We start from the raw sequence: 27,032 nt of genomic DNA, 5'->3' as shown, positions 1-27,032 counted from the left end.
GCAACTGATGTCATCAACCTGGAATTGGACAAAGCAGTTGCCACTGTCCCGCACGACATCCTTGTCTCTAAATTGTCGAGACATGGGTTTGACAGATGGACCACTCAGTGGATAAGGATTTGGCTGGATGGTCACACTCGGAGAGTTGTGGTCAATGGCTCCATGTCCAAGTGGAGACCAGTGATGAGCGGCATTCCTCAGGGGTCAGTATTGGGAGCGGCTCTGTTTAACATCTTTGTCAGCGACATGGACAGTGGGGTTGTGTGCATCCTCAGCAAGTTTGCCAACGACACCAAGCTGTGTGGGGCAGCTGACATGCTGAAGGGAAGGGATGCCATCCAGAGGGATCTTGACAGGCTTGGGAGGTAGGCCTATGCGAACGTCATGAAATTCAACAAGGCCAAGAGCAAGGTCCTGCACGTGGGTTGGGGCAATCCCAAGTATATAAATACAGGCTGAGTGATAAGTGGATTGAGAGCAGCCCTGTGGAGAAGGACTTGGGGGTGTTGGTTGACAAGAAGCCCAACATGACCCAGCAATGTGTGTTTGCAGCCCAGAAAGCCAATTGCATCCTGGGCTGCATCAAAATAAGCATGGCCAGCAGGTCAAGGGAGGTGATTCTCCCCCTCTACTCTGCTCTCATGAGACCCCACCTGGAGTCCTGTGTTCAGCTCAGGGGCCCCCTGTGAAAGAAGGACTTGGACCTGTTGGAGCGGGTCCAGAGGAGGGCCACAAAGACGATCAGAGGGCTGGAGCACCTTCCCTATGAGAACAGGCTGAGAGAGTTGGGGTTGTTCAGCCTGGAGAAGAGAAGGCTCCGGGGACACCTTATAGAGGACTTCGAGTACCTAAAGGGGGCCTGCAAGAAAGCTGGAGAGGGACTTTTTACACGGGCATAGAGTGATAGGACAATGGTTAATGACTTTAAACTGAAAGAAGGTAGATTTGTATTAGATATAAGGAGGAAATTCTTCTCTATGAGGGTGGTGAGGCACTGGAACAGGTTGCCCGGAGAGGCTGTGGATGCCCCATCCCTGGAAGTGTTCACGGCCAGGTTGGATGGGGCTTTCAGCAACCTGGTCTAGAGGAAGGTGTCCCTGCCCATGGCAGGGGGGGTGGAACTAGATGATCTTTAAGGTCCCTTCCAACCCAAACCTTTCTATGATTCTATAACTCCGTAGAGCAGTGCATTTGCAGGGTTGTGCTAGATGAAGCAGAGAACATTGTACTTAGGAGAAGAGTGTAGCTGCGGTAGGTCAAAGTGGGATTCCGGTGACGGAAATCCACATTTCACACTAAAGAAAGTCACTGCTTTCTTAATCTGCATTTGGGGTTTGCATGGGTTGTTTACACAGGGAAGATACTGATCTTTTTGTAGATACCAGCCACCCAGCAGTCCACAAACAGTGAGTGTTATCATTTAAGAATCAACCGCCACCCAAGCTGCAGTTACTTGTCAGATCAGTGACCCAGTGCTATCTCGTCCACTAACAGGTGCTTCTGGTGCAAACTCAGGAAAAAAAAAAAATCATGGAAAGTCTAACAGCTGGGATTATATGCAGGTTTTGCTGTGAAATCATACTTAAATGAAAGCAACTCTGGTGCTGTTATACTGGCACTAGGGCACTGAATGACTGACACGTTGCAATATGCAGATACATAGCTTAACTGGCAGCACAGTAACACAGATCTTAGTCACTAGAGCGTGTATACCCACTGCAATATGAAACTCAAGTATTTTCCTAAAAAGTGGTTGTTTTTAGAGGCACTGGGGAGTACCTAGTCCCTGTTCCTGCTCTGTCCTTAATCATATCTCATGGCCCCTTGGAAACAGGACCAGGTTACAAGTGATCTTTCTTCTGCTGCAGTAGTGGTATTGTTAGCTTATTAGACTAGCCTTGAATTATGCTTGGGTTTAGGTTACCAATTTAAAAAATGCAGTAGTTTCTCAATAAATTGGTGACATCAATAGCTATTTGTTTTCTTATATGGAGATTATGAGGGAGAGGGAGAGAGCACATGACTATATATGTATAAAATATATGTATAAACCATGCACTGTGTACCTATTCTGTTTGCAGGAAAACTGATTTACTAGCTTTCATAGACAGAGTGCAAAATTGCATTCTCCAGTATAAAGTTGGCTATTACCTAAACCCTCACAGTTCTCCCTGCTTCCTCTTCATTCTCCAGGATTTAAGTGTTGCTTGTTTTTTGCTGTCGATAGCAGAGATTCAGGAAGCACATGACGAGGAACAGAATAAACAAGTACATGCTGTACTTGCTGATCCTGGGCAGTTGTCACTGTTACAGCTTTAAAGACTGTCAGATAAAGACCCGCAGAAAGAGTGCTCTGATACCTGAAGCAGTACTGAAATCACATCCTCGCCCCTGGGATAACAATACCTAAGGGTCAATACCTGTCCTGTATAATTTTCTGTCTGCCTTTATTCAGCCTGCCTCTTCTTTACAAATAATAGAACACAGTTGTAAGTTTAAAGATAACCATTGGAGTTTCTTGGCATGAGTATTTTTAACTCCTATCTATGTCCTAATGTAATTCACAGAGTGTTCTTAATAAAGTCTTGTACCAGCATGGCTGAGGCTGTGGAGTAGGGGTAAAGACGAGCAGATGGGGCAGGAGTTGCTTAGGACAAGATGGTTGCCAAAAGAAATGTCCATATAATGAGACAGGAGGGTTATAAAGGTATCAGGATGCCTAATACTTAAAGTGACCTAAAGCCCAGGTTTCACACCTTTACCACTTAACATAATCACACATTTCTTTTAATTAATAATTTTTGCTCTCGTTAGTCAATGAATGCCTGCTAGTTTCAGAGCTGACTCCTTATCTCCTTAGGCAGTGTCAACTCTGAGACGTGGCACTAGGGCACCAACAGGACGAGTGTGCTGGAAGTGGCTAGGAACAGCAGTATAATGTATATAAAAGGGCAAGCTTCAATCTGAAATGAGAACCTTTCTAAGTAGAAAAAAAAAAAAGGAGGTGTAGCAGTCGCATTGTGGCAATAGCTCATCTTCTGTTGCAGAGGGCAAGAGATAAACAGGGAATAGGCATGATTTGAGTGTCACATCCATAACAATGGCTTATTGTAATTTGTGCCATTAAAGCTTACCTGTCTAAATAGCACAAGGCATTTTCCTGTTCTTATAAGAATTGAAATACCCTGACAACATTGCAGCCTTTTTATCTTTATTAATTACCGAAGACATATATAATTTGGAGCTTAAAAACACTGTTTCAGACAGCATAAGACTTTTGGTTTTCTCAGGGCTGTCAAGATAAAAAGCAACTGCAACAACACCTCTGACAGAAAATCCAGATAATGGCATTGCAAATGTTGATGTGACAATCCTGTGTCAAACAATGCCAGCCATGTAATATCAGATGTAAAGCTTCAGATCAAATGGGGGTACTGACACAATCCACTTCCTTTTGTTAATATTATATAAAATAAGTCATTTCTGTTTAATAATCAGGCCTCTGTCTCTACTTTTGCACTGCATAAATCAGAGTTAAAGGATTTTTACATTTGTCTGCAAATGAAATTTTTGGTTTTCCCATCAACCATTCTCACTGTTTTTCTAGTTCTCATAAAGTAGGATTTTCACTGAGAGATGGGTGCTAATTGCTAGAATCCACCATCTTGAAAGGTACAGCTTTTCCTGTAGATTGAAGACAAATGAGCAAGGTTTGATGTGGAGAAGACTTTAGCTGCTCTTCTGGTGTTTCTGTACACAAGCAAGGTATTCTTGCACGTCGTCTGGAGAACCAAGGATAAGAGGGACTCTCTGGTGAATACTCTCAGGTTTCACATCCAACACCGCCTCAGTCCCTGTAGTTGCTACCCCACCTGCCTGCTCAATGATGAAAGCCATAGGGTTGCACTCGTAGAGAAGTCGGAGCTAAAAAGAAAGAGGGAACACATGATTGCCTTTGGGGGAAATTACACCAAAGGACTTACCAGAACCTAACCTTCCTTTTGTGATTTTGGAAAATTTTTACCAAACATCAATTGACCTGGATAGCAATGCCTCTCAGTCTGCCCCTCCTTCTTCCCTCTCACCCTCTCACCTCCCTTAACACCTTCTGTTTTGAGGAAGAGTGTACTGACCCTGCATCCAAGCATCACCACCGTTGTTTCCAAGATGACATACTGATGTGCAGCATCAGCGAAGCTGTATTTTGTCAAAAAAGTAAAAAAGTAGCTGTTGGGCCCACAGACATCAGCAAAACAGTTAAGACAGCAAAGTTAACAGTACCGGGAAAGAAAAGCCCAAATCTCTTCTCATGTACAGGCTTTATGTGTTACCTCAAAGCTTGGGGTAAACACATTGTGTTTGGTCAGGATATTTAGAAGTTTGAAACTTGATGCTCCCAGTTTCAAATTTCAGGATTTGATTGCTGCTCTTCAGAAACGTGAATAGATATTAGTGGCCTGAACTCCTCTGGATAGTGACTGTTTTCAGAAGTAACTGCAGTAACTATTAAAAGCAAATTTTCTCTTTTGGTATGGAGGCAGTTTTGGTTTGGACCTGATATCTGTTCACATCTTCAAAAATGTTTTCTCTGGGGTGCCTATGGTCTGGTGGCATGCAGACTTATCTGGGACATGCCAAAAGTTTCTACATTTAAAAGCACATAGATGATAGCTGGTTATTTTTTAACAGGCATTGTTTCTGTAGGTTTAGTTGAATCTTTGATAGTCTATGAAGCACTCATGTGTGACAATGTTAGTACATACTATGTTTAAAGGGCTTTTCACAGGTGCAAAAGAGAGCCTCTTTTCTGGGGAAAAGGAAACGTGACGGAATACAACCATATATAGAAAAAGAAATGGGTCGGTGTCCTGGTTTCAGCTGGGATAGAGCTAATTGTCTTCCTAGTAGCTGGTATAGTGCTATGTTTGGGGTTCAGTATGAGAAGAATGCTTATAACACACTGTTGTTTTCAGTTGTTGCTAAGTAATGTTTAGACTAAAAGTCAAGGATTTTTCAGCAAAAAGGCTGGAGGGTCACAAGAAGTTGGGAAGGGACATAGCCAGGGCAGCTGACCCAAACTGGCCAAAGGGGTATTCCATACCATGGGAAGTCATGCCCAGTATATAAACTGGGAGGAGTTGGCCTGGGAGGAATTGCCACTCGGGAACTGACTAGGCATAGGTCAGCAGGTGGTGAGCAGTTGCATTGTACATCACTTGTATATTCCAACCGTTTTGTTATTATTATTATTATTATTGTCATTTTTTAATTGTTTTTTTTATTGCTATGATTATCATTATTAGTTTCTTCCTTTCTGTTCTATTAAACTTTTCTTATCTCAACACAGGAGTTTCACTTTTTTTCATAATTCTCTCCCCCATCCCACTGCGTGGGAGGGAATTGAGTGAGTGGCTGCGTGGTGCTTAGTTGCTGGCTGGGGTTAAACTACAACAGTCGGACACAGGACTTTACTACCCATCATTCCTTTATCACACTGTTTATAATAAAACCATGATGTATCACAAATTTAAATAGTGCATATTACCTTCATTCTTATCTTTAAAGCCCACTGAAGTGCTACTTCAGGTACAAGGACTCCATCTGGCAGGCAACATAGGACCAATAACCTTCATTGTTCCCCTTAGTGCGTGCCAACTTTTGGATCATGAGCCAGAAAACAGCAGTGGTACCACTGTGGAACCATGTGCTGAGTTTCTTCTTGTTTAACTGTGACTACATGGCTTAAGGAAAGCAATTTTCCTTCAGCTAGTGGTGCAATTGCACTCAGGGGTCTTCAGATGGTCTTCTATAGGTTTTAACATTCTGTCTTCAGATAGGTTTTAACATTCTTCACCTAATAGAGAACTATAAGCCTTAAGTTCATAAAAAATATTATTTAACATATCTGATTTGAGAAGAGGATCTATTTGGCTGGTTCTGCATTGCTTATTAAGCATTTTGTTCTCTTTCTTTAACTTAAAGAAGGAGCACTATATGCTGGGCCCTACATGCATGTCATTTACATTTGCTTGAAAGCCTTTGAATCAATTCCAGTGACATTTGGTTCCTCTCAGCTCTCTATCCAAGTCCATAGACTGTCTTTCAAGGGAATGATGATCAGGGCACCTGCTGCAAAGGGATTATCTCTCCCACAAGAAGAGTTTTGTGTGAGAAGAACTATATACACATGCACTTGAGAAGGAAAGAAGAAAACTTCTGTTTGTAATGATAATACAGTTTTGTTTCTTTCATTGCTTTCTCTATTTTGGGAGTGCAAGATAGATGAATCCAGTAATCAGTGTAGGCTAACTCTTGCAGAAATCTTGATTTCTATAAAATTATATAAGTACTTTGTACATTTGTGCTTTTGTCCTATTTCTCATCTTTTCTCTTCAACAATGGTTTAACACAGATTTCAAAACAAAAAGTTTAATTTGAAGAGGCCAGTCAGCAAACCTACTTCTCTCACACACAGCAAATTCCTTTTTTGTCTCTTGCTCTGCTACACAAACAGATCCACACCATTTAATGGGGGTTTGGTTGGTTGGTTTTTTTTGGTTGGGGTTTTTTTGGGGGGGGTGGGGTGGGGGTTTTTTCTGGGATGATGTATCAAATATTTAAATCAAATTCGCCTGGACAAACATGTAGATATTTTCTGTTGTGTATTCTGAAGAGAGTTTTTTTCCTGTTCTCCTTGTTTCACAGACCACTTGGATCTGCTATTTTTATGATAAATACATGCTCACCAGGATGGAATCAGTAGTCCTCTGTCCCTAGACATCAGGATGTTCTGATACCAGTGTGGGAGATAGGGCAAGTAGTTTTATGAGGGCAGATTCCTGTACATAGCAGCCAAGGATATAAGAACATTTGAGTAGAAGGTTTTAAGTATGGTATTGACCAGGAAAGAAGAAGGTCTTGAAGTCAGAACAACATGACTAACATATTATGCATTGAGCCAATCATTTCCTAAGGATGACCTGCAGGTTACTGGTGGTCCATATATTCCATAGATCAGCTGTATAACCAGATCTCTTTTAAAATATATTTGTTAAGAAGTTGGATAATCAGGGTATATGGTATTGCAGGAGAAAAGTTGAGGTTGACTGGCCCATGGCCCAGCAGATTCAGGGATTCACTGCATTGCATTGCATTAAGTCACAGTCTTTTTTGTACAGGCATCCAAATGGGAGTGATCTTTTCCCAGAATACTGATCTCAGCATGCATGAAACTCACCATACACTGACAGAGTTTTTCAGATCAGTTAGTAGAAGCTTGTGTTTGCAGGGCTTTTGATAGCAAGCTCAGTACATTTTGGAAATGTTACGTAGGCAAACTTGGCTGTCTAACATTGGACAAAACCCTGTCTGGAGTTCAGCATATCCCACCTGGACTCTAGTTGCCAGTTTAAAGTGCAGAGGTCTTCCATAGGCCTGTGTTGTATCTGCCGGTTGTGCTTAGGTATCTGAATGGGTTTCTATGGTACTGGAATGTTTCTCTTTAGATAAATGAATAAAGCCCTTGCAGTGAAAACCATTTGAGTAGTTTGTAATATAAAAGCTCACAAGAAAATTTCTGGCCTAAATTGGCAATTGCCTGAATTTCTTGCCAATTCGATTGCTGACGATCACGTCCATTAATAATTTTCTCCAGGGGTGGAAAATTGTTATCTGTTTTATATCTAAACTATTCCTTTACATCTCCAGGAAAACCAGAGGTATTAGGTTGACTAAGTTCACTAGAGAGTAAGTAAAATGATTTACCTTTCCTTTAGGACTCTTCTGATTAGCAGGGTACATGAAGATCCCACCATACATCAATGTACGGTGAACATCAGCTACCATGGAGCCCACGTACCTGGCACCATACGGGGAACTGCCATCCTGAAAAACATAAAGCGTTATATCTACCAGGCTAGACAGCTAGTAGCATGCCAAAATGTAATTTTGTTATAAAACAGGAATCAAAGCTGCTTAAATCAATGGCTGCTTATGGACACTGTAATGCCTAAACCCGCCTGAAGCTTAGCCTTTTGTAAGATGTAGTGATTGTCTATGGGGTTCTAAAATAAGCACTTTAAAGAGCTGCACTCACAGTATGGAAACCAGGGTGCCTGTAATTTAAGTGGATAATTTGGTATCAACCCCCAGCCTGTGAAAAAAGCAAGGGCTGCAAACAGTGCGTGAAAACTTCTTCACATTATCAGAACAAGGTACCCATTTGATTACTGATCCTTCACTGCTTCCTAAGCCAGGTCATCAGGAGAGGTGTCACTTTTTGCTACACATCCCAGAGGACATTCCCAGAGGACTCCAGCTTTTTCCTTCTAGCTTATTTGTCAAGTTGTAAAATTGGTCATAGCATTCATTCTGCAGCTTAGTTTGGGAGATAGCAATTCATTAATGAATGTGGGTTTCCTTGCTTGCAGCTTAGAAATTAATGTTGTTGAAGGAGAGGTCATTTTAGTGAGAGCAATCAGGGAAGTATTCATATCAGTCTCAGGTTTGCTGCTCATAAAAATGGTAAGGTAGGAAACATAGAAGACAAGCAAGGTGTCTTGCACAAATAGAAGTTATATACACCAAATAAGTTCCACCTGAGAAAAGCAACGTGTCACCATACCTTTGTGAAAGAGAGATACACAATACAAATGTAAACTGAAGGAAAGCTTTCTGAAGCTACTATGCCAAGAAGTCTGTTGGTCATTTAATATCTCTCACTCTGTCTTCAATGAAGTAGAGGAGGAAATTGCACTTTCCCAGAAAATTAATAGAGGATGGGACTTCATGCACATTTAGTACACATATATGTTTGTGTATTGCAATGCTACAAGTTTGAAAAGATCTCTGCATGTTTTTTCTGCCTGGATCAGTTGTCTAATAAAAGATCTTAGTGCTTTCTATAAAGCTCGCCTTGTGCTGATACTAGGTTGAGAGAAATACATAGAAAACTTGTTCAGCAATGCTAGCTCCAAGACCTTCAGACATCACAAGTTAGTCACCCTTCCCAGCAAAATCATGAGGTTAGCTGGGAGAAAAAAAAACCCCAAGCTGGAGGAAAAAACACAGATAGAGAAAAACATCATTATATTTTGAAATCACTTTTTCAAACTCTTCCATGCAACTGTGAGGTTTTGATGTTTACTCTCTTTTAAAATGGGAAGAGATTCTTCACACAGTATACTGCAACACAACACTAGGAAGTTGAGTCCTAAGCCACTACATGTAAGACTTGGATATTTGATATAACCAGTAGTAAAATTGGAACAGAGAACTGTTCCAGCTAAGGTAATAACCGTTGTTCAACTGTAGTTGTGCTGTTTTCCATGCTTCTTTCTTCTTGTACACATTAGGAGAACTGTTGAAAATTCAGAGGAAAACAATACAAAGTATGAAAGACTCAATGGGTAAGACACAGCCTGGACCTTTTATATTTAGCTTTGTTTAAACCTGGCCCTATTATTTCCAGGGACAACTGAACAATACTTTTAAGTATTTAATCCCTTATTTTTCAAGGCTTACAGTCAAATAATTACATATTTAGACTTCAAATGATAGCTTTTGCATCTCACAGCTGTTTGCACTTGTGACTTTGCAACTGTGAAAATCTGAGTTCAGAACAAAACACCTTAAGAGGTGTTAAAGAGAGACCAAAGCAAGTTTGCAGTTTAAGAAAAGGCAATTTTCAGGGAAAGCTGTGATTATAGTCTAAAATTACCTTCAAAAATACAGTCAAAGGAAGAGCTCTCTTTTATGGTTTCAGAAGGTGATGAAGCAAGTCTTAAGAAAAGTTTGTTAAACATTAAGAAAAGTCATAGTGTATCAACCATAAGCAGGCCCTGAAACAGACTGCTAAGGACTGCTTCTATGACAATATCAAATAAGGAGTCTGCAACCCACATGTATAAAATTTACTGACCATGATCTGCACAGCTGAGCTACCTGTGTACAAGTCATCAGATACGTTAGATTTGCATTTGGGACACGCTAGATTTCCTATTCGCGTGCAGGTCTTTTACACAATTTATGTGTACATGGACAGTGTTATGTGAAGCTGATGAGATGCCACTGACAGTTTTAGTTGCTTCTTACCCTAATAGAAATTCACCTGCTAGAAATACAATGCTGAGACTGTGCTGAGAGAAACACAGAAGAGAAAGTCCTCCCTTCTGGTACAATTATCACTTGAACCACAGACTGAAGTAAAGTTTTCGCTTCCCTTCTTAGCATCCAGCTACCTGCATGGGAGGAAGAAATAGTCCTTTCAGTTACTAGAAATGTTACTTCTTGTTTCTCTAGTTTGGTCACTCGTGTATTTTTCTTACAGATGAGAAAGTTAGTAGGTGTTGCATGTGTGTTGGCAAATTGCCCAGGCTTTCTTCTCAAACAAAATAACAGAGCATGAATGCTGGGGAGATTCATCCTGAGTTCTGAGTAACGATAATCTGTGTGTTTGCCCAGTGAGCACTTTGCACTGGTTCAGCTGATGCAAATGAAACAGTTGGAGAATCTTGATGTTCCCTTGGTCAGCGTCCATGGTGTTTGCGTAAACTTGTGATTGCTCTTATTTTCACCCTTTCTGCTCCTTTTCTTTGCTTAACCCAAAGGAACAAAAATGTCTTAGATAGGTCCTGTGATTTTTTTTCTTCACAATGTGATAGAAGTCACTTTTGTACTTCTTTATTCTACTCATTTCTGACAGTTATGTTCCTCCACAGTAGAACAGGACCATGTTTTTCTTGCATAACTATGATGACTAGGAGAGTGGGGGGAAAAATTCTTTACTACAGACTACAGCAGCAACACCCTGCATCTCTCGCTCCACATACAGAAACAGTGACAAAAACAGTGTTTTTATTAGCTTTTTTATGTCACTTGGGCACAGCCAGGCCAGCTGGCAGGAGAATGCTTCATGCTGAAATGTGCTGTTGATGATAAGTTTTTGATGGCATTGCTAATACAAATCCTTAACCAGGGAGTCTCCATTGCATGACTCTCAATCAACAAGCTGTGATGAGACTCAATTTCTCTTGTGGCCGTAGGAAGCAAAGATAAAAATAAGTGGAAAAGCAAAGTACAACAATGCCCACACCATGTTTCTGAGTTCTACCAACAGTGAAACAGTGCCAGCTAAAAGCTAGGGCCCTGCAAGCATTACTGGAAGAAAAACCCACTTCGGGAAAGAGTTAGAGTAAAATTTGTGCAGAAACAATTTCTGGCCCAGCAATGCCCATTATATAGTGCAGACTGGAGTAAATGTGTTGCATTACAGGCAGCCTTGCAAACTGCAGCTTGCTCTTCAAGACAGTTAAGCAGCAGGATATTTTGTGATGCTTAACAAAAAAATCACCTTTACTCTGGACCCTCGTTCCAGAAAAGACGTGTCTAAACAAACATTTCCCACTAAGATCTGTATAACAATGGTAGGAGGTTTACAGCTGACCTGCAGAACAGCAACAATTTTCCGGTGTTTTTAATTTGGAATTGATGCCTTAGGTGAATGATGGTCCACAAGAAACTTTGATGGTCAACATGGCTTTGTAGTCTAGACTGCCTGATCTAGGATGCTGTTGTTAGATTGCAAGGGAAAATCTCTCCTCTCCACATAAACAGTTGATCTGTAATATTTGGTCGCCAATGACAGTGATACAGTACTTGGGACATGTTGTGGAGAACATCCTACTTTGTTTGCCTGTTTTATTTTTAACTTTTCAGTTTTCTGTGGCAATGTTAGAGAGTCATCTGAACAGTCTGTTGACCAAGAACCACAGGAAGGAGGAAATAGAAGTAGGATCAAAGGAAAAAAAAGGATAAGAAAGTGGCAAGTAGCTGAGATTAACGCTGAGTCTCTTGGCTTCTGGTGGCCAGAAGGCCATAGGGTGAGAGTGGCCTGCCTGAATAAGAAGGCACATGTCAGTTCCTCCTGAAGTCACAGGCAGAGGGTGTCCAGCAGATACCCCCCACTGCCCTTCTGTGTGCTGAAGAGAGGAAGGCAAAAGACCAAAGCTGTGTAATGGTCCACCTGGGCACTGCCGGGAAGGAGGGTGGGAGCATCACCAGTGTAGCTGTAGCTGGCAAGGCTTACAGGTGATGCCAGGAAGCAGGTTTCATGCTATAGAAGAGTGGCAACACCTTCTTTCTCTTGTCCTCTCACAATGCAAATATAATGTCCTCTTTAAATCAAGGAACTGAGTTATGCTGCTTCCAAAACCTGGGTTCATAACAAGCTTTCAGATGGGTAGGGCACTTCCTTGTGCTTTGTGGCCATAACATCGGTGCCTTGTCTCTTCTCATGCAGACAACCCTACGTCTCAGAGCAGCAAAGCAATGTGCTTGCTCAGCATCCCTGAGGAGGCTTCCCCGGCCCCAAATAACCAATGCACTACTGTGCTGCTTGCTTTACAGTAACAAAAACACATTTTGCCAACTTCTGTTGCGTTAGTGCAACAACACTTTCAATAGGTTCTCTTCAAATGAAGCACAGATTTGAGATAAAATAGTGTTTGCAAGTGAGGTTTCTCCTGTATGACCTAACCTATAGGATTTAGTGAATCACATAGAGCTGTCCTCACCGAGCATGTAGTGAAATAACTCTGTTCTTTCCCCTGAGTTTGAAATCTCTACAGTTTTTTTATAGTTGCCTGGGGTTAACTATTTGTTTAAGAGTTTTACTTTAATCAACACTTTGGTGGGTTGCAAAACCACAAATTAATAAATCCGGTGTTAGCGCATTATACTGAACACATAGCTCAGCAGCATAACGTGAGCAGAGTGAGAAGCACAGATCTCCTTCTCTTTCCCAGCTGGAGGAGTTTTCTGCTTCTCTCACAGGTGGACTGAAAGCAGATTTCAAAGTTCCAAAATAACTTCAAATATTCAAAATGAATATATTTAAAATGCTGTGATATGACACCCTCTGTAGCTACAATCTTGATAATGTGGAAAAGAGGTTTTGATAAGAGGTCAGGATTGTAGCTATATCCAATGTAGTAAATTCAGATTTTCAACTCAGAAGGAGCTTCTCACAGGACTATGGTTTAAACTCTTACTTGGTACAGCACCCTGAAGTTTTCTGCTGGATACATTGATTTTTACATGAGCCCTGTGTAAGTATTCTCGACAATTTACAGCTTAAAAAATAATCCTATGGCTTTTTTTTTTTAACAGGAAGAGCATTAAAACCAGTTTCCTGGACAAATTCAGTCCTGAGCTATTCTAAATCATGATATTTTGTTATGACTTCCTGGTCACATAACCACCACACTTTCTAGAGAGCTTTCAGCTTTCCACATTGAGAGCTTGTGTTGTGTCCTCCTAGCACTGACTAGAGGTCATCCAGAGCTGTATGTCCACATAAGGAAGTTCATCAGACATGGGATGTTCTCAGCTTTACATCTCCGAGGGATACAGTATAATCCCCTTAACAACAGAATGTAGTGAAATTGTGCCTCAGACCATTGGCTTTTGTTAGTCTATGGGTTGGTTTGTGCTCCATGTGATGCAAATAGACAGTGCAAGAGTGATACTGCATTTCTCAGATGCAAGCATGTACAGGAAGGAGAAGGTGATGCCACCCAGATCCCTGCAAGCACCTTCTGGGCAGTATGTGGTATCGAGCCCCAAATGCCTAGCTGCACATATGACTGAGCTGCATATTCAGATAAGCTAGAAAACAAGGGTACCCCACATGTTGCTGGCACAGTTTCAGAGCTTTGTTGAAGAACCTGGTTCTTCATGTACAGCACATTTTCCTCCACACAAGTGACAAACAAGCTATGAATTTACTTACTGAAGTCTTAAGTTACAAAAGATATCAGGGCACTGGAAAAAAACAGACATATAACCGAAATGGACCTGATGGCACGAAAGGCTTAGATGGGGCTGAACTCAGTGAGGCCTTCAAATCCTTTTCCATCGGACAGGACTGCATGCTTGCTATCGCGCCAGCGCACAGTACATTGGGTACAGTGCTAATATTTTCTTACCTCAGGGAATTTCTTCTTTTGTAAATATTCTGTCATTGCAGGATCAAAATACTTTGCATAACCTTCATTGAGACTATATATTTTCCCTTTCTTCTTGATTTTAACATCTCTGTCCACCAAAATAAATTCACCGAGAGCCTACAGAAGAACAGGATAGACCGGCTATTAGCAAGCAGCAGAAAATTTTGTTGACTTTCCGTAACAGTTGTCACACTAGACAAGGCAGAAACACTAGCACAGTTTGGTCCTTTCAGAACTAGTCTTGTGTATAACTTCACAGTATTTCAAAGAGAGCAGCAAGCAGAGAATCTGCATGAAGTTCATGAAAACTTGTCATATTAGTACTATAAACAAAACCCAAGTTGACTCTATTAGCATATCAAAAGAACACTAGTCAGCCCTGAAAGCAGATGGATTGTGAATCTCTGTCCACAAATCGTAAGGTTACAAATTAAGAATGGCCGTCTGATCTTTGAACTTTTCTTGCCTGTCTTGCCTATATATCTTAAAGTGAATGTGGTCGGCTACCCCCAGGTGTTGATGTCGGCAGGTTGAGTGCAACTTCCACCCTCTCTTCCTCCATCTCTAATCAGAGCAGTTCAGCTCCCAGTTCTTCCCACTTGGAATGAGACTATTTATAAAGGTTAAAAAGAGTTTTGATAATAATGTATCCTTTCATCACCACCCCACCCCACCGCACCCCCCCACCCCTCACCCCCCCCCTCCATGTTATTGCCCACATCTAATGCTGGTTTCTCAAATGAGCAGTGTTCTTCCTGCACTCCTCCAGCAACACTTGTTGGGGTCCTAGTCTGGGCACCGAAGGGTGGCACATATCCGATTGTATGGCTGTGGCTGTGCTTTTGCAAATTTTTGTGTATGCAACTTAGAGGACTTAGACATAAAACTAAACTGCACTCAGGAAAGAAGACACCGCTTTGCATGAGCTGTATCAAAAAATGGTCCTTGCCCCAGGCTGAACACTTAACATGCTGAGGTTCTTCTACAGACAGAAAATGGAAGAACAGGAAAAAAGCAGAGTCTTTTAAGTGGAGGCAAAGACACTGTTCAGGGTAAATTTTTTAAGTGTTTGTAAACACCAGCAGTCTGGTTTGAATGAACAGGGTTTCAAACACTGTTTAACTCTCACTGAGTGGAAAAATCAGAGGTATTGCAACCGACATACTCGTGTATTATTAAATACTTGTAAGGTGGAGGTGGGATGCTCCAGGATGTGGGTGAAAAAATGAACTGTGTATACTGCCTAGATTACAGAGACAAGGAGTAAAGAAATGAGTAAACCCATGCATGGAAAGGTCTAAAAGATAGTGGGAATGTGATTAACACCGTGACTGTACCGGATCGAGCATGAAGCAGTCCACTCCTTGCCCCGTGGAGAGGGCTACCAGTGTAGCACTGCCATACAAGGCATAGCCTGCAGCAACAATATTGCGTCCGGGCTGCAAAGCATCTTTTTCAGAGGGCTCCTTGTCTGTTTCCTGAGGAGAAATTATCATTGGACTGAAGGTTAAATGCTTATGAGAAACAATGAAAACAACACTTCAATAATAATGTGGGGCAGATTTCCTTTTTGTATCTACGCAGGCCTTTGAAACAACCAAAATAGAGATTGTTCCCACTAGTTCAGGGCAAGTTTGGTACATGTACATATTCATGCTGGGACAGGACATTGAGAGTTTGTTATTTTATACATGTCAAGCAATCAATATGATACCTGCAACAAAGCTGATACCTTAGCATTACAGCCCAGTCTATTAATGCAAGATCATCAGAAATCTGAGACAGAACAGAGGTACTAATTTTCTGTCAATGTAAACATAAGCTATCATACTGACACCCCTCAGAAGGAATAACTGTGAGGTGAATGCAGTTATTAACATTACAGAAAAGTTGCTTCCAGTAATGCAGAATAAAAGGGTAGATGGTGCAACGCAATGGAACCAGGATTGTGCATTTGTCTCTGCTGGTGAACAGATGGGTAACTGAAGTGATGTAAATGTTCATATTATATATAAAAGAACAACTGTGTTTGCATATGTAATATGTGAGTATGTGCGGGTATGTGTATATAACTACACAGAACATTCACACGACATTTTACTTCATGCTTTTAATCAGTTTCTGGCTTGTGTTTTGATTTGGCACTTTGGTTATCACTGAACAACAATAGCCCAAGCAGACCTGATGCAAATATTTCCAGCCAGCTCTGGGGGTGTGCCTCAGCCACGGCTTACAAGAGTTTGACTGATGGAGTAAGAAAGGAGAACAGCCAAGAGTATTTGGGAGGACAGGCTCCAGCCTTCACCTCCTGGGACTACAAAGGAGGTAGGGAATGCTTGATACTAACGTTTCTTTAAATGCTTGTCTGTTGGGGGGGGGTCTTCTGTGGATGTTTTGGTGGTTGTTCATGAGGAATTAAAATGAGAACCCCCTCAGATCCTTTCTTCAGAACCTGGCTTAGCATTTTGTTGTTCCAAACTCAGACAATTCCTCAGTGATTGCATGGGCTTAATTAGATTGAGGAGCAGCTAAATAGAAATAGCAGGTCTAGCCAAAAAATATCTGGTTAAAAAAATAAAAATCAGTGGAGACTCTTTTGTGTAGGAAATAAAATATTTTATGAATATTGAGTAAATTCCTTAAAAAATCAAGAATGCTTTCCACAGATATTTTCCAAAGGAAAACACCCCTCCTCCAACAAACAGAGAAATTCTCTGCTGTGCTGCGTGGCAAGGCACTTTCCAGGTGCCCATCAGGTTCCTAGCAAGGTGGAAAGCTAAGGGTAACCTGAGGATCTTGTTCATTGATGTATGCCAACATCTAGACGAAACTGAGATGTGGGACACCAAAACTACATCTTTCTTGGCACATGAAGACAGTAATCCCGCATCAAAATGTTTCCATTTTCAGCTGGAAGATTTTATTACTTTTATTACTTTCGCTTACAGTTTTTAGCTGTATTTTGCTCAAAATTTTTTATTATTATTATTTTGCAAAGTTATTCTGTGGAAGAAAATCCAGTAGCCAACCAGCTTTTCATGGGAACCGAAATATAGCATGTACAAATATATTTGGTATGCAGTCTTTTGGAATTATTCTATGTCAAGCTTCTTATTCAGAGAGGTTATGATGCACATAATGAAGGAAGACTAGTTAAAACCCCTGTTTGTATTTTCCAGAGTTTTGAATACTGACTGTTAGTGGCTAATCCTCTGCTAAACAATCTTTTACAGAACCAACTATTATGCTGTACATAGCATCTCCTCTTTCAAAAATGTGTTGCCATGGTACGTACATCTCAACATCAAAAGCAATGGTTGCCTACGGTAGACTAATTATTTGCAACATTAAATGCAGAATTAAACATACATTTACACAACTAGTTGCAAACCTATTATAATTCTCCCAGCTTTTTGTATGCTTTCCTCGTTAAATAAAGAATAATTTTTTATAAATACAGTGAAGAGGTTTGTTTTATAGAACATGGTGTATATACAGTATACGTAACTGCTGGTTACATATGTTATTGATTTAAAATACATTTTTCTGAGATGAGCTTTTCAGTCCTAACTCTTAAACACATTTTCTGTGTTTATATGGCTGAGAAACTACATATTTGTTGACTATTCTGAAAAAAATAGGGGAATTCCCCCCTCGGGAGATGGACAGTTGGGCAGAATTCACTTGTTTTTCCATCTGTGTTTCCAAGAGCCAGCTTCCAAAAGGAAGGAAAAAAGCTCAGCCTCAAACAAACATTTTGCAGAGCTTGTCAGAATGCAAAAAAGCTAGAGATCAGCTGATAATTCTTTGTTAGGACTGCAGGAGTTTTGTCCTGCCAAGTACCATGTACTGTGAAACAAACCAGGGAATTAAGCTGGCCAGTAGACTCTGATAGCTGCTGAATATTTTCACTTCTTTCTGGTGCACAGATGGATTTCCTTTCTACTATATTTTGACTATGAGTTGGCGGTAGTGAAATCTCTTTAGAAGTCCTTATGCAAGGCACTGAAATAGGCAGAGGAACTGCGGAAAAGCTCTGACAAGCATTGACACAGCCACTTTGGCTCGTTGTTGGTGTGAAGCAGATGAAACAAGGTCTACAGAGGCTGGCTATAGGGGTGGCCTCAGGTGATAGCTGAGTGTGAAAATTTTTGCATGTATGATTTGCCCACATCACATGAAGGAGTTCTAATCAGCACTGGGAGAAGCTCTGGTTTCCAGGTCTCCGTTTGTATCACGTATTTCATGACTATCTTTTGCATTTGCCCTGAATCCTTACACCTTCTCCACAAGGGACTACATGGAGGGGAGGACATTGTCCTCATGACGGTGCGGGGGAGGAAGTAAAATACACCTGAGGCATCGGGCAAAGTTACTAATTAAAACCAGAATGAAACAAAGCAGCAGATTTGCATAGCATATATGTGCAGTATGAATTGAGAGCTGTAGATTGAGATCAGTGGCAGGAAAAACCGGGAAGGATCCAAGCAGAAAATATTTATTGCCATGACATCCTGACACACCAGCAGCTGAGAGCCCCTCAGCGACAGTGACTATCACAGTCTTATCCCTTGCTCTGACTTCGGTTGATTCAGCAAGGCTCATCCCTCAGCCACACTTTTCTGACATTTCTTGTCTTTTTAGCAATACCACCCATGCTTCAGAAAGCAAAAGCCAGGTGGAAAATTTAATAAACCTAATATGGTATTTATTTCCCGGTGGTTTTTGCTAAGAAACTGATGCAGTGCTTTTCTGGCAGGAGGCAATGGTACCTGCCACCATGGTGATGGCTCTGGATTGGGAGCAGCCAAAGAACAATTTTTCAGGTTTGAAATGTATTGGCCAAGTCTGGCCTTTGTAGAAAAGTGCTGATTACTTTTTTTTTTTTTTTCCTAAAATGAGACAAATATTTCAGTTCTGGAGGGTGTGCCTTTGGAAATTAAATTAAGGTGCTGGCATGGTGAGGAAATTATTCATGCAGTCATCTGAGAATTGGAAGGTACCGAGTATCAGACAGGTGCTAAGGGTAATCCTTTGCAATTACAATTTTTCTAGCTTTTCCAGAATGATGTTAATGAACCTTAAATGGGTTGAAATTATATTTTCTTTCTTAAGTGATTCTCATCCATTGGATAAACATCTCACTTTTATTCCTTTCACACTACTCTTCAGTAACAATCAATAAAGGACTTATTTCATTATTTCAAAGGTTTCGAAGTTAATAAAGTGTTTAAAGTTAATACCATTACTATGAAATTGTCTTGTCTGAGAGGAAGGTGTGTTAATTAGTGTGTACTTTGGAATTAACATTTTAATGGAAAGAATGATGCAAGTGAAAGTCTGTAAATTCAACATTGTTTCTAACTTGCCAGGGAAAACTGGCAAGTTGCTCTTGTAATTGACAAACTGTGCTTCACCCTAGCAGCAGGGTTGTCGTTTGGATATGAAGCATTTGTACAAAATAATATAATTTTCTTTTTATGAAGCACTGAAAGGTATTCACCCACATGAAATCCAGTAACTTAGAAACAGTATTTACAACAAATATGTTAATATATATTAGAACAACAAGAAGTATGGGAAGATCAGAAAATGAACTGAAAGCTTGAGTATTTGGGAATGACAATTGTTATTTGGGAAATGTTTCTATTCTGAAGCAGAATCCTAGGGAAGACCAGGCAGACTATGGTCTTTACACACATTAGCAGGTGAGTTAAAGATGGTAGAGAAATCTAGCCTGTATTTCAACCTGCTAAGTTATGTTAGTCACACTGAGCACTTGCCTTTACATCCAGGCAGAGTAACTTAACACAACATTTCTGAAGAGAATGCTCATGTTTAGTATTTGCAAGATGGTGCTTACCACCTTTAAGAACAGTGGACAACGTAGTTATTGCCTACTGTAAATGTTGGGAGGTGCTGTAGTCTTTTAGGCTATCTTTAGAGAGATAAATGAAAAGGGTAGGGGCCCCCTTGCTTACCATAAGGGCATGTGGCATGGATTGCACCCATAGAGCTAAGCTCTCATCCCTGCAAAAACCAAGGCGGTAGATGGTACTGGAGGTAGTCCCTGGGCCGCTCTTTCCACAAGTCATACCCAGGCACCATCTCAATGTTGTCTGGCCTGGGCTGCATCTGTGATGTGGGTTTGCACTAACCATTAACGGTGTGGACAGCCACATGCCAGCGCTTGGCTTGTGCCATGACCCTGTTGAGATTGTGCCATAACTATTTGGTTTACTAGTAGATGAATATTCTCAACAGTGATGATTAGTGTATAGCCTACCAGAAATGTAAAAAAAAAAAAAAAAAAAAAAAAAGAGGACTAGCCAGTTGAAAATGATGAGTTAAAAGATGAGAGTATACTTTAAAAACGTATCTTAATATGTTTGAATTGTAGCGCCTGAATCTGCAAAGACTTCTTTGCAGTCACAAGAATGGTAAATGTTGCTTCACAGCAGCAATGGCTGAGGGTCTCCCGTAGTCATATGACTGTGAGCTCAGGCTTTAGGAAAAACACCAACTGCTGGGAGATTAACAGTCGAATCACAAGACTTGGCATGACTCTCACTATTAACGTTTGTTAGTTGGCTGTGCAGTTGCTGTTCTGTGCAGCCCCACGGGAGCAGACGTGCTGGCAGGGCCCCGGTGGCTGCAGGTGACTGCTTCCTTCAGCCTCAGGTGGCCTCCATCGGTTAGCCGGCTTATACGCTCCTGTCCGTAACAAGCATGGCAACTCGCGCCGGGAGGCCACCACACTGCTAACATGACACAGTCCAGGCAGTGACTGTCAGCCCTCCCCAGTCCGTACCCAGGAAGACAAATTACTGTCATTCGCAGGCACCGCGACACCCGTCAGCTCTCCTGCAGCAAGTAAAGCATCACCTGAAGGAGCTAACCGGCTGCCTGATGGTGAGAGGGTTTTATTTAAGCACCTGTGTGTCTGGAGAGGGGGGGAGTGCTGCCACCTAACAATTTCATGGGGCTAAGTGTCCCCTGTCTGGGAATTTAGGCAGCATTTTAGCACTTGTGAATCTCAAGTGGTACCTCTTCTACTGTTTCCAAAGCTCTGTTGATCCCAAAGACACTTAAAGGACCTAGGAAAGAAACTGAGCAAGCTGATATACCCGAGATATTTTGCTTTCACCAAGTGAATCATGCCATGCGCACTTTGTTCATCCTCTTACCTTTTTGTAGATAGCAAATATTGTTCCTATTGGTGCCAAGCAGTCTATGTTGGATGAGCCATCAAGGGGGTCAAAGCACACCACATATTTACCCTAAAACAGAATTGACAAGGGAAGCATTAAACGATATGTAGTCTTGCGCTATTATTTCTTTTTGCTTGACAAAACCCATGTTTTATGACTGCGTTTATCCCTCCAGGCATGCCTGACATGGCTTGTCAGAGAAGGCTGCACTGTTGGCCCAGCTGGCCCTGCAGCACAACACCCACTCCCTGCAGGGCCTGCCAGAGAAATGGGAGAGGGCACGTTTCTGCTCAGACAGCACAAAATCTGATGAGAGAGAGGAGCAGCCATCTGCTGCCAAGCAATGCAAGAAATCACTCAAAAGAAAAAGAAGTCACTCGTTCTGGAAGCCAGCATCTTCCTCAAGTAAATATGTTTTGTTTTGTTCAGAATGAAAGGATTTGCCCGTGATGTGAGATTTGATGATAAGAAGGCGGAAAGAAGATATCTTGGGGAAAGGGTAGGTTACATCAGCATGAGCAATATCTTGCTGCAACAAGATCTCTCCTGGGGCAAGCCTGATGAAGCAGTCAGGTGTTTCCTCTGGACATGTAACATAAACCCCAGTTCGGCCAGCCTCTTATCTCATTTTATCTTGCCTAAATATTAATGTAATCCAAAACCGTTAAACGGGCAGTCAGGGAACGTAATAGTACAATTACACCTGGGATCTGGTCTCCAAAATAATTATTTCCCCTCACCTTCACAAAACTTTAATAATAATTTTACCCTCCACATCTCCTTTAGCTGTTGAAACCGCGCCATCCACCACAGTTACTATTCAAAACAATGCAGTAATGGTGCAAATTTCCCGAATTCCCCTGGGAAGGGCTGGTTTTGGGGCCAGCCCCAGGTTTCATACATGAAACAAGAGTGCCACCTGCTGCTGCTGCCTGAGCCGATAACCCCCTGAAGGCAGGAGCTGCACAGACCCGCTTCTCTTTCGGGGTGATGATCGCCTCCTTGTTCTCCTCCGTGACCAGGACGCAGGTGCTGTAGGAGGACTGGAGCATATTAATCACCAGGGAGTTGGATAATACGTCCAGCTTCTTCACTTCGTCACCAGTCACGTTCACAGTGCCAGCTATACCAAACCTACAGAAAAGTAAAAATGTCAAGAAACCTGAGGGAGGCCAATGTTACAGGTTTTTAGGAAAAAAAAAAAAAAAAAAAAAAAAAAAAAAAAAAAAATCAGGGTGGCTCCTTCCTCTCATCTTCCCACACCTCTAACCTTTGGATTAAACTGCTAAGATGCGTTAGGAGACAGTTGCTGCTGCTGCTGGAACATAAAAGCGTGCATGAGAAAGAGAAAGGGTGATGGCGTTCTTTTTTGGGGCTTTACCTGCATCCTTTTGCTCCTGCTTGGATGGTCTCCAGGCCAGGACAAGGGCCCACAGCCTGGCTGGTGGGTGCCAGGCTTCCCTAGCAGCCCCACAAAGCAGCTGGCAGCAGCTTTGAGGAAGGAGAAGGGGCAGTTAACATCTGCATTGTTTTCTGCCACTGGCTGCTCAGAGCTTTGTGATGGTCCTTCAACCCACGTCCACTCAGACCCCAGCCATGCCAAAATCAGAAGTTTTAAAGACACCTGCAGATAATTCCCCATGCTGAACTGTATTTCAGGATCAAGGTCTGTTTTATTTGGTGGTCCTCAGCTGAATTAGAATGATGCTTCCATTCCCTATACTGATTTTAGCAATATACTAATGATGTACTATACCATAGTGCATAGTACTATATATAGTAGTACACATATTTCTGAGATTGGTAGTTGAGAAAGCACTGTTTAGACCTAATGTACATGGTCTGGGCATCTTAGAAGTATAAGGGAACATACAGGGAATAGATACATCATTTTTATTCATTGGGGGGGGGGGGGGGGAGGCGGAAAGAAGGGGAAAGGGGTAACTAATTAGTGCCTAGGTCAGCAGCAGGCCTTAGTTGGGGGCAGGGCACGTGTTTTTTTTTTGTCTTACTCAAAGCTCAAAGCTGCCTGAGCTTTTCAGAATTACTGAGAGTTTTGAGCACTCTATTTTGGAGTGCCAAGTCTGAGATACTGGAAAGGACCATGATTTTCAGGGAGTGCTAAGCACCCATTCTCCAATTAGTGCATTTTCAGGCACATTCCCAGCTTAAGTCTATGGCTTGGAAAAAGGTCCTCCTTTACTTTTGAATGGCAAATTTGTTAAAAAATATATGCTGAGCTCTTTAACATTAAACAAGTCATTTCACAGTCTCCTGTTTAGAAGGGCTAGAAAAATCAGAGCACTCTAACTTCACAGATGCAGATGTAGGCAAGCCAGTCACCGTGATTGAAAGTTTACCATGGACATTTCTGAAATTTCATGGTTGGTTGCAGTAATTTGAATGGTGCAAGTTACTCACTTTTGTGTATGGGTAGTTTAGATATTTCTGGTTCATCACCTGAAGCTTTTGTTTATAGAAAGAGACATTTGCTCCTTAACATAATGGATGTTTTCTTTCTGAAGGGAAGATTCATCAAGCACAGTCGGTGTGTGTTCTGGCGACTAGGTGGCTATTCCTCCTCTAGTCTATCAAACAGAGGTTCTCCCCACTTACTAAGTACTTCTGATGTTGCACACTGAAAGATTAAAATGAGATAAAAGCAACTGTTTCTCTAAAAGTCAGGGAGGCAAAACAGCCCAGCTTCACCTAGTAAGTACCAAGTACAGTTTAACAGTTAGGGCATAGGAGCCTGATGCTGCTGTTAACTTTGAGTATGTCTCATGTCCTCTCTACATATTACGGTCCCTGCCTGTAAAGTGAGGGTGATAGTACTGAGACATTGAATTCATGATTTACAAAGATCATTGCGAACTTCAACCAAATAGTCGACAGAAGCACAAAAAGAACCAGTGTCGTACATTTTGGTGTTTCCATGGCAAAAAAAAAAAAAAAAAAAAACAACCAAAAAACCAAAACCAAAAACAAATGTTGTCTTTCTTACACAAATATATTCCCTGTCTTTTTTATGCATGTATACATATGTACATACACAGGTATGTACAGAAACAAATCTTTCAATACATAACAAAACCTGTATATTTTAAATGCATAGTTTTATTAGGATGTTCCAGCTCTCTGAACAGTTTCAGACAGATCACCATTAAAAGAATGACACTGATTTCCATTTCACCTTGCTGTGTGAGGAACAGCTCGGTTTATCCCAGGCTTTGCTAAGGCAATTCTTTATTCCATTTGCTAAACCACTAGATGTCAAACTGTTATGTTTGTTTTTCATATAGGGCTTTTTAAAACTCCCCCCCTGTAACCCTGCTACTACTTGAGGAAGGACGGGGAAATGCACTCATGCATGGTAGCACGTGTCATTTCTCACACAGGGCTGTTGCTTTAGACCATTACTTACACTGCAGTCAGGCAGAACATCAGCTTCCCAAGATAAGTCAAGCCCTGAGTTGCACAGCTCAGCACCAGGCTTGGATGTTAGCAGAAAATATCACGGTGTGATACTCTGCATTAAAAATACCGTGTTGTGATATTTTGCAAATTCACAGTAGATTTAAGAATAGATCAGTATCAACATTTACAAGGGATAACAAGGTGAGCAGTGCTTTGAAGTTCTGACTTACTTACATTTTTAGATTAAAATATTACAGAACAGCAGTTAGTTTAAATGCCTATCTTGCACCCAATATCAAAATGCTCCGGAAAGAGAGATCTCCCGCTTCCCACTCTTGATAATCCAGGCTCTGACCTCACGCCTACAGTCACTTGGCTTAAAAAAGACATTTTGAATCTATTTATGAATCCCTGCCCACTCCCCAGCCTTGCTGTGCAAGCAGCTGTCTCTCTACCTCCTCTTCCTCCCCGTATCGCTAGGTAGGACTCACATGTGGGCAAGGCCTGCCTTTCTGACTGCGGAGGAAATGGCCTTTATGGCAGTCAGCATGGAGTTGAGCAGCTGTGTCAGCTCCCCTGTCGCTCCTTTAACGCGGCGTCCCTTCTCCATGACAAATCGCGTGAGCGTCAGCATATCCGTTTCGAAGGGGGTTTTGTCGGACATTTTTGCTGGGTACCAGAGTTCCTATATTCTCGGCTGGACGAGAGGCTTTCTTGCCACGCTGAGATCCTGGGTAGCTGTTTTATTTTGAGGCGAAGCTGTTGGCTGCGTTGCTGGGCAGAGTTTATTAAGATGTTTCTGAGACCATGTGATTGAGTGCTTAGAATAACTGCACCCCAGGCTGGCTCCACCGCCCCTCCGGGATGCAGGAAAGGAGCCTGAGACAGGACTACAGCTGAGCAACCCCTGCTCGGCTGTCCTCCCCACGCACTGAAATCAGTGACGTGCAGGTCTAGTAACACATTCTAATTGTGCGTTACACTGCTTATAATGCAAAGCTCGCGCTGGCCGCCTAGCTGGAAACTGCTTTCCTGTAGTTGCCACTCAGCAACGAGCTCAGCATAGCCAAGGGAAAGCGTGCGATTTGCCAGGCACCAGAAACGAAGGCATGGGGCATCAGCAACCACGCGTGCCATCGTGCCCCGTGGCAGAGGACCCACCATGCTGTGACGCTGGGCATTGAAGTTCCCTTCCCATATCGCCTTAGTCCCTGCTTGCTCACCCTCTTTTGGCCTCTTCCATGGAGGAGGGTTTTGGAGGTGTATGGCACATCCCAGGGGAATCAACAGGAGACGCGGGGTGCATCTAGACATGCAATTATTTAAGATGTTTTATGTTGCTAGTTAGTCTGCTGCAGTCCCTTTTTAATGACTTCGTTCCCAGTCTGGGCTACTTGTAATATTACAGGGCTTGCATGAATGAGAAGTACTGGTGAGCTGTGGCTTGACTGGTTACAAAGTAATTGTGTCTTCAATAATTTACAAATTAAGCTTATCTGATTTAAGCATATCTGTGTCATGACTCACAAAATGAAAATTTACGTCGGCTTTGGTATTGTAGTGCACCAGGTAAATAAAAACACGTCCAAGTTTGAATTATACTGCCAGTAACTCCTTACAAGCAATATACTTGGATCATATGGTGCTAATGTGAAGGTAGACGGGAATGTCAGTAATCTAGGTACCTGCTATCTGGAACACCGGGATTACAGATTTTAATTACAGCACTAACTTCCCACTCAGATAAGGCAGTAAGAACAATTATATGTTACAGCCTTCATTTTACTTATTAGCAGCACTGTCTTGTTTTTAAGCAGAAGATCTGGAAAGCCCACAAGCAAAACAAGAAAATCTGGAGTTAAAGAAGAAAAGTTTTGTTGAATTTCATTGCTATCATTCACTTAACCCGAATTACTGCACTAAAATCATGCCAGGAAGACAGAAACAAAATTCAGTAACAAAACATACACCTAGCTTTGTTTTTGTTAATAGGAACTGCAGCTGTAGGCAGAGGTTTTATTTCCCTCTGCATTCCCTTTTTAATCTTTAGCATTTCTTTGGATTTTCCTACAAGCATCTTTTCACCTATGAACAATACATTACTTGGAGAGCTGTAAAGGCATTTGAATGCTAAGGTTTTTTACCTTCAAACTAGCCTCAAAACAGTGGTCTTTTAGAAACTGACAGCACCGAACACTAGCAACAAGTACAAAGACACAGTTCAGTGCTGCTTGCAGCCCATGTGCTTAGCTTTGGGGATGTTTCTCAAGTCTCATTCTAGGGAGGAGGAGGGACTGGTGAGCAGAACTCCTCAGCTGGAGCAACAGGCAGATTTTGCACTGCATCCTCTAAGTGAATGGTGGAAGAAGAAAGTGAGCTTGAAGATTTCTTTTTTCTC

The 27,032-nt window shown here is 41.7% G+C and overlaps 1 protein-coding gene across 1 annotated transcript; it reads right to left on the bottom strand.

The window, feature by feature from the left end:
- Nucleotides 1-3,202: 3,202 nt before the first annotated feature.
- On the bottom strand, nucleotides 3,203-25,336 carry LOC126035964 (fructose-1,6-bisphosphatase isozyme 2). The gene is made up of 7 exons (XM_049795139.1): nucleotides 25,126-25,336; nucleotides 22,189-22,351; nucleotides 21,194-21,286; nucleotides 15,344-15,484; nucleotides 13,986-14,123; nucleotides 7,765-7,884; nucleotides 3,203-3,924 (listed from the first exon to the last, which is right to left on the bottom strand). Exons 1-7 carry the CDS (start codon nucleotides 25,296-25,298, stop codon nucleotides 3,730-3,732), a joined length of 1,023 nt encoding a protein of 340 aa, XP_049651096.1. The 5' UTR covers nucleotides 25,299-25,336; the 3' UTR covers nucleotides 3,203-3,729.
- Nucleotides 25,337-27,032: the final 1,696 nt, after the last annotated feature.

This window comes from Accipiter gentilis, chromosome Z, assembly GCF_929443795.1.
Source record: "Accipiter gentilis chromosome Z, bAccGen1.1, whole genome shotgun sequence".
NCBI lineage: Eukaryota > Metazoa > Chordata > Aves > Accipitriformes > Accipitridae > Astur > Astur gentilis.
Note: the sequence above shows the minus strand (reverse complement) of the source record. Positions and strands in the feature narration are given on the sequence as shown.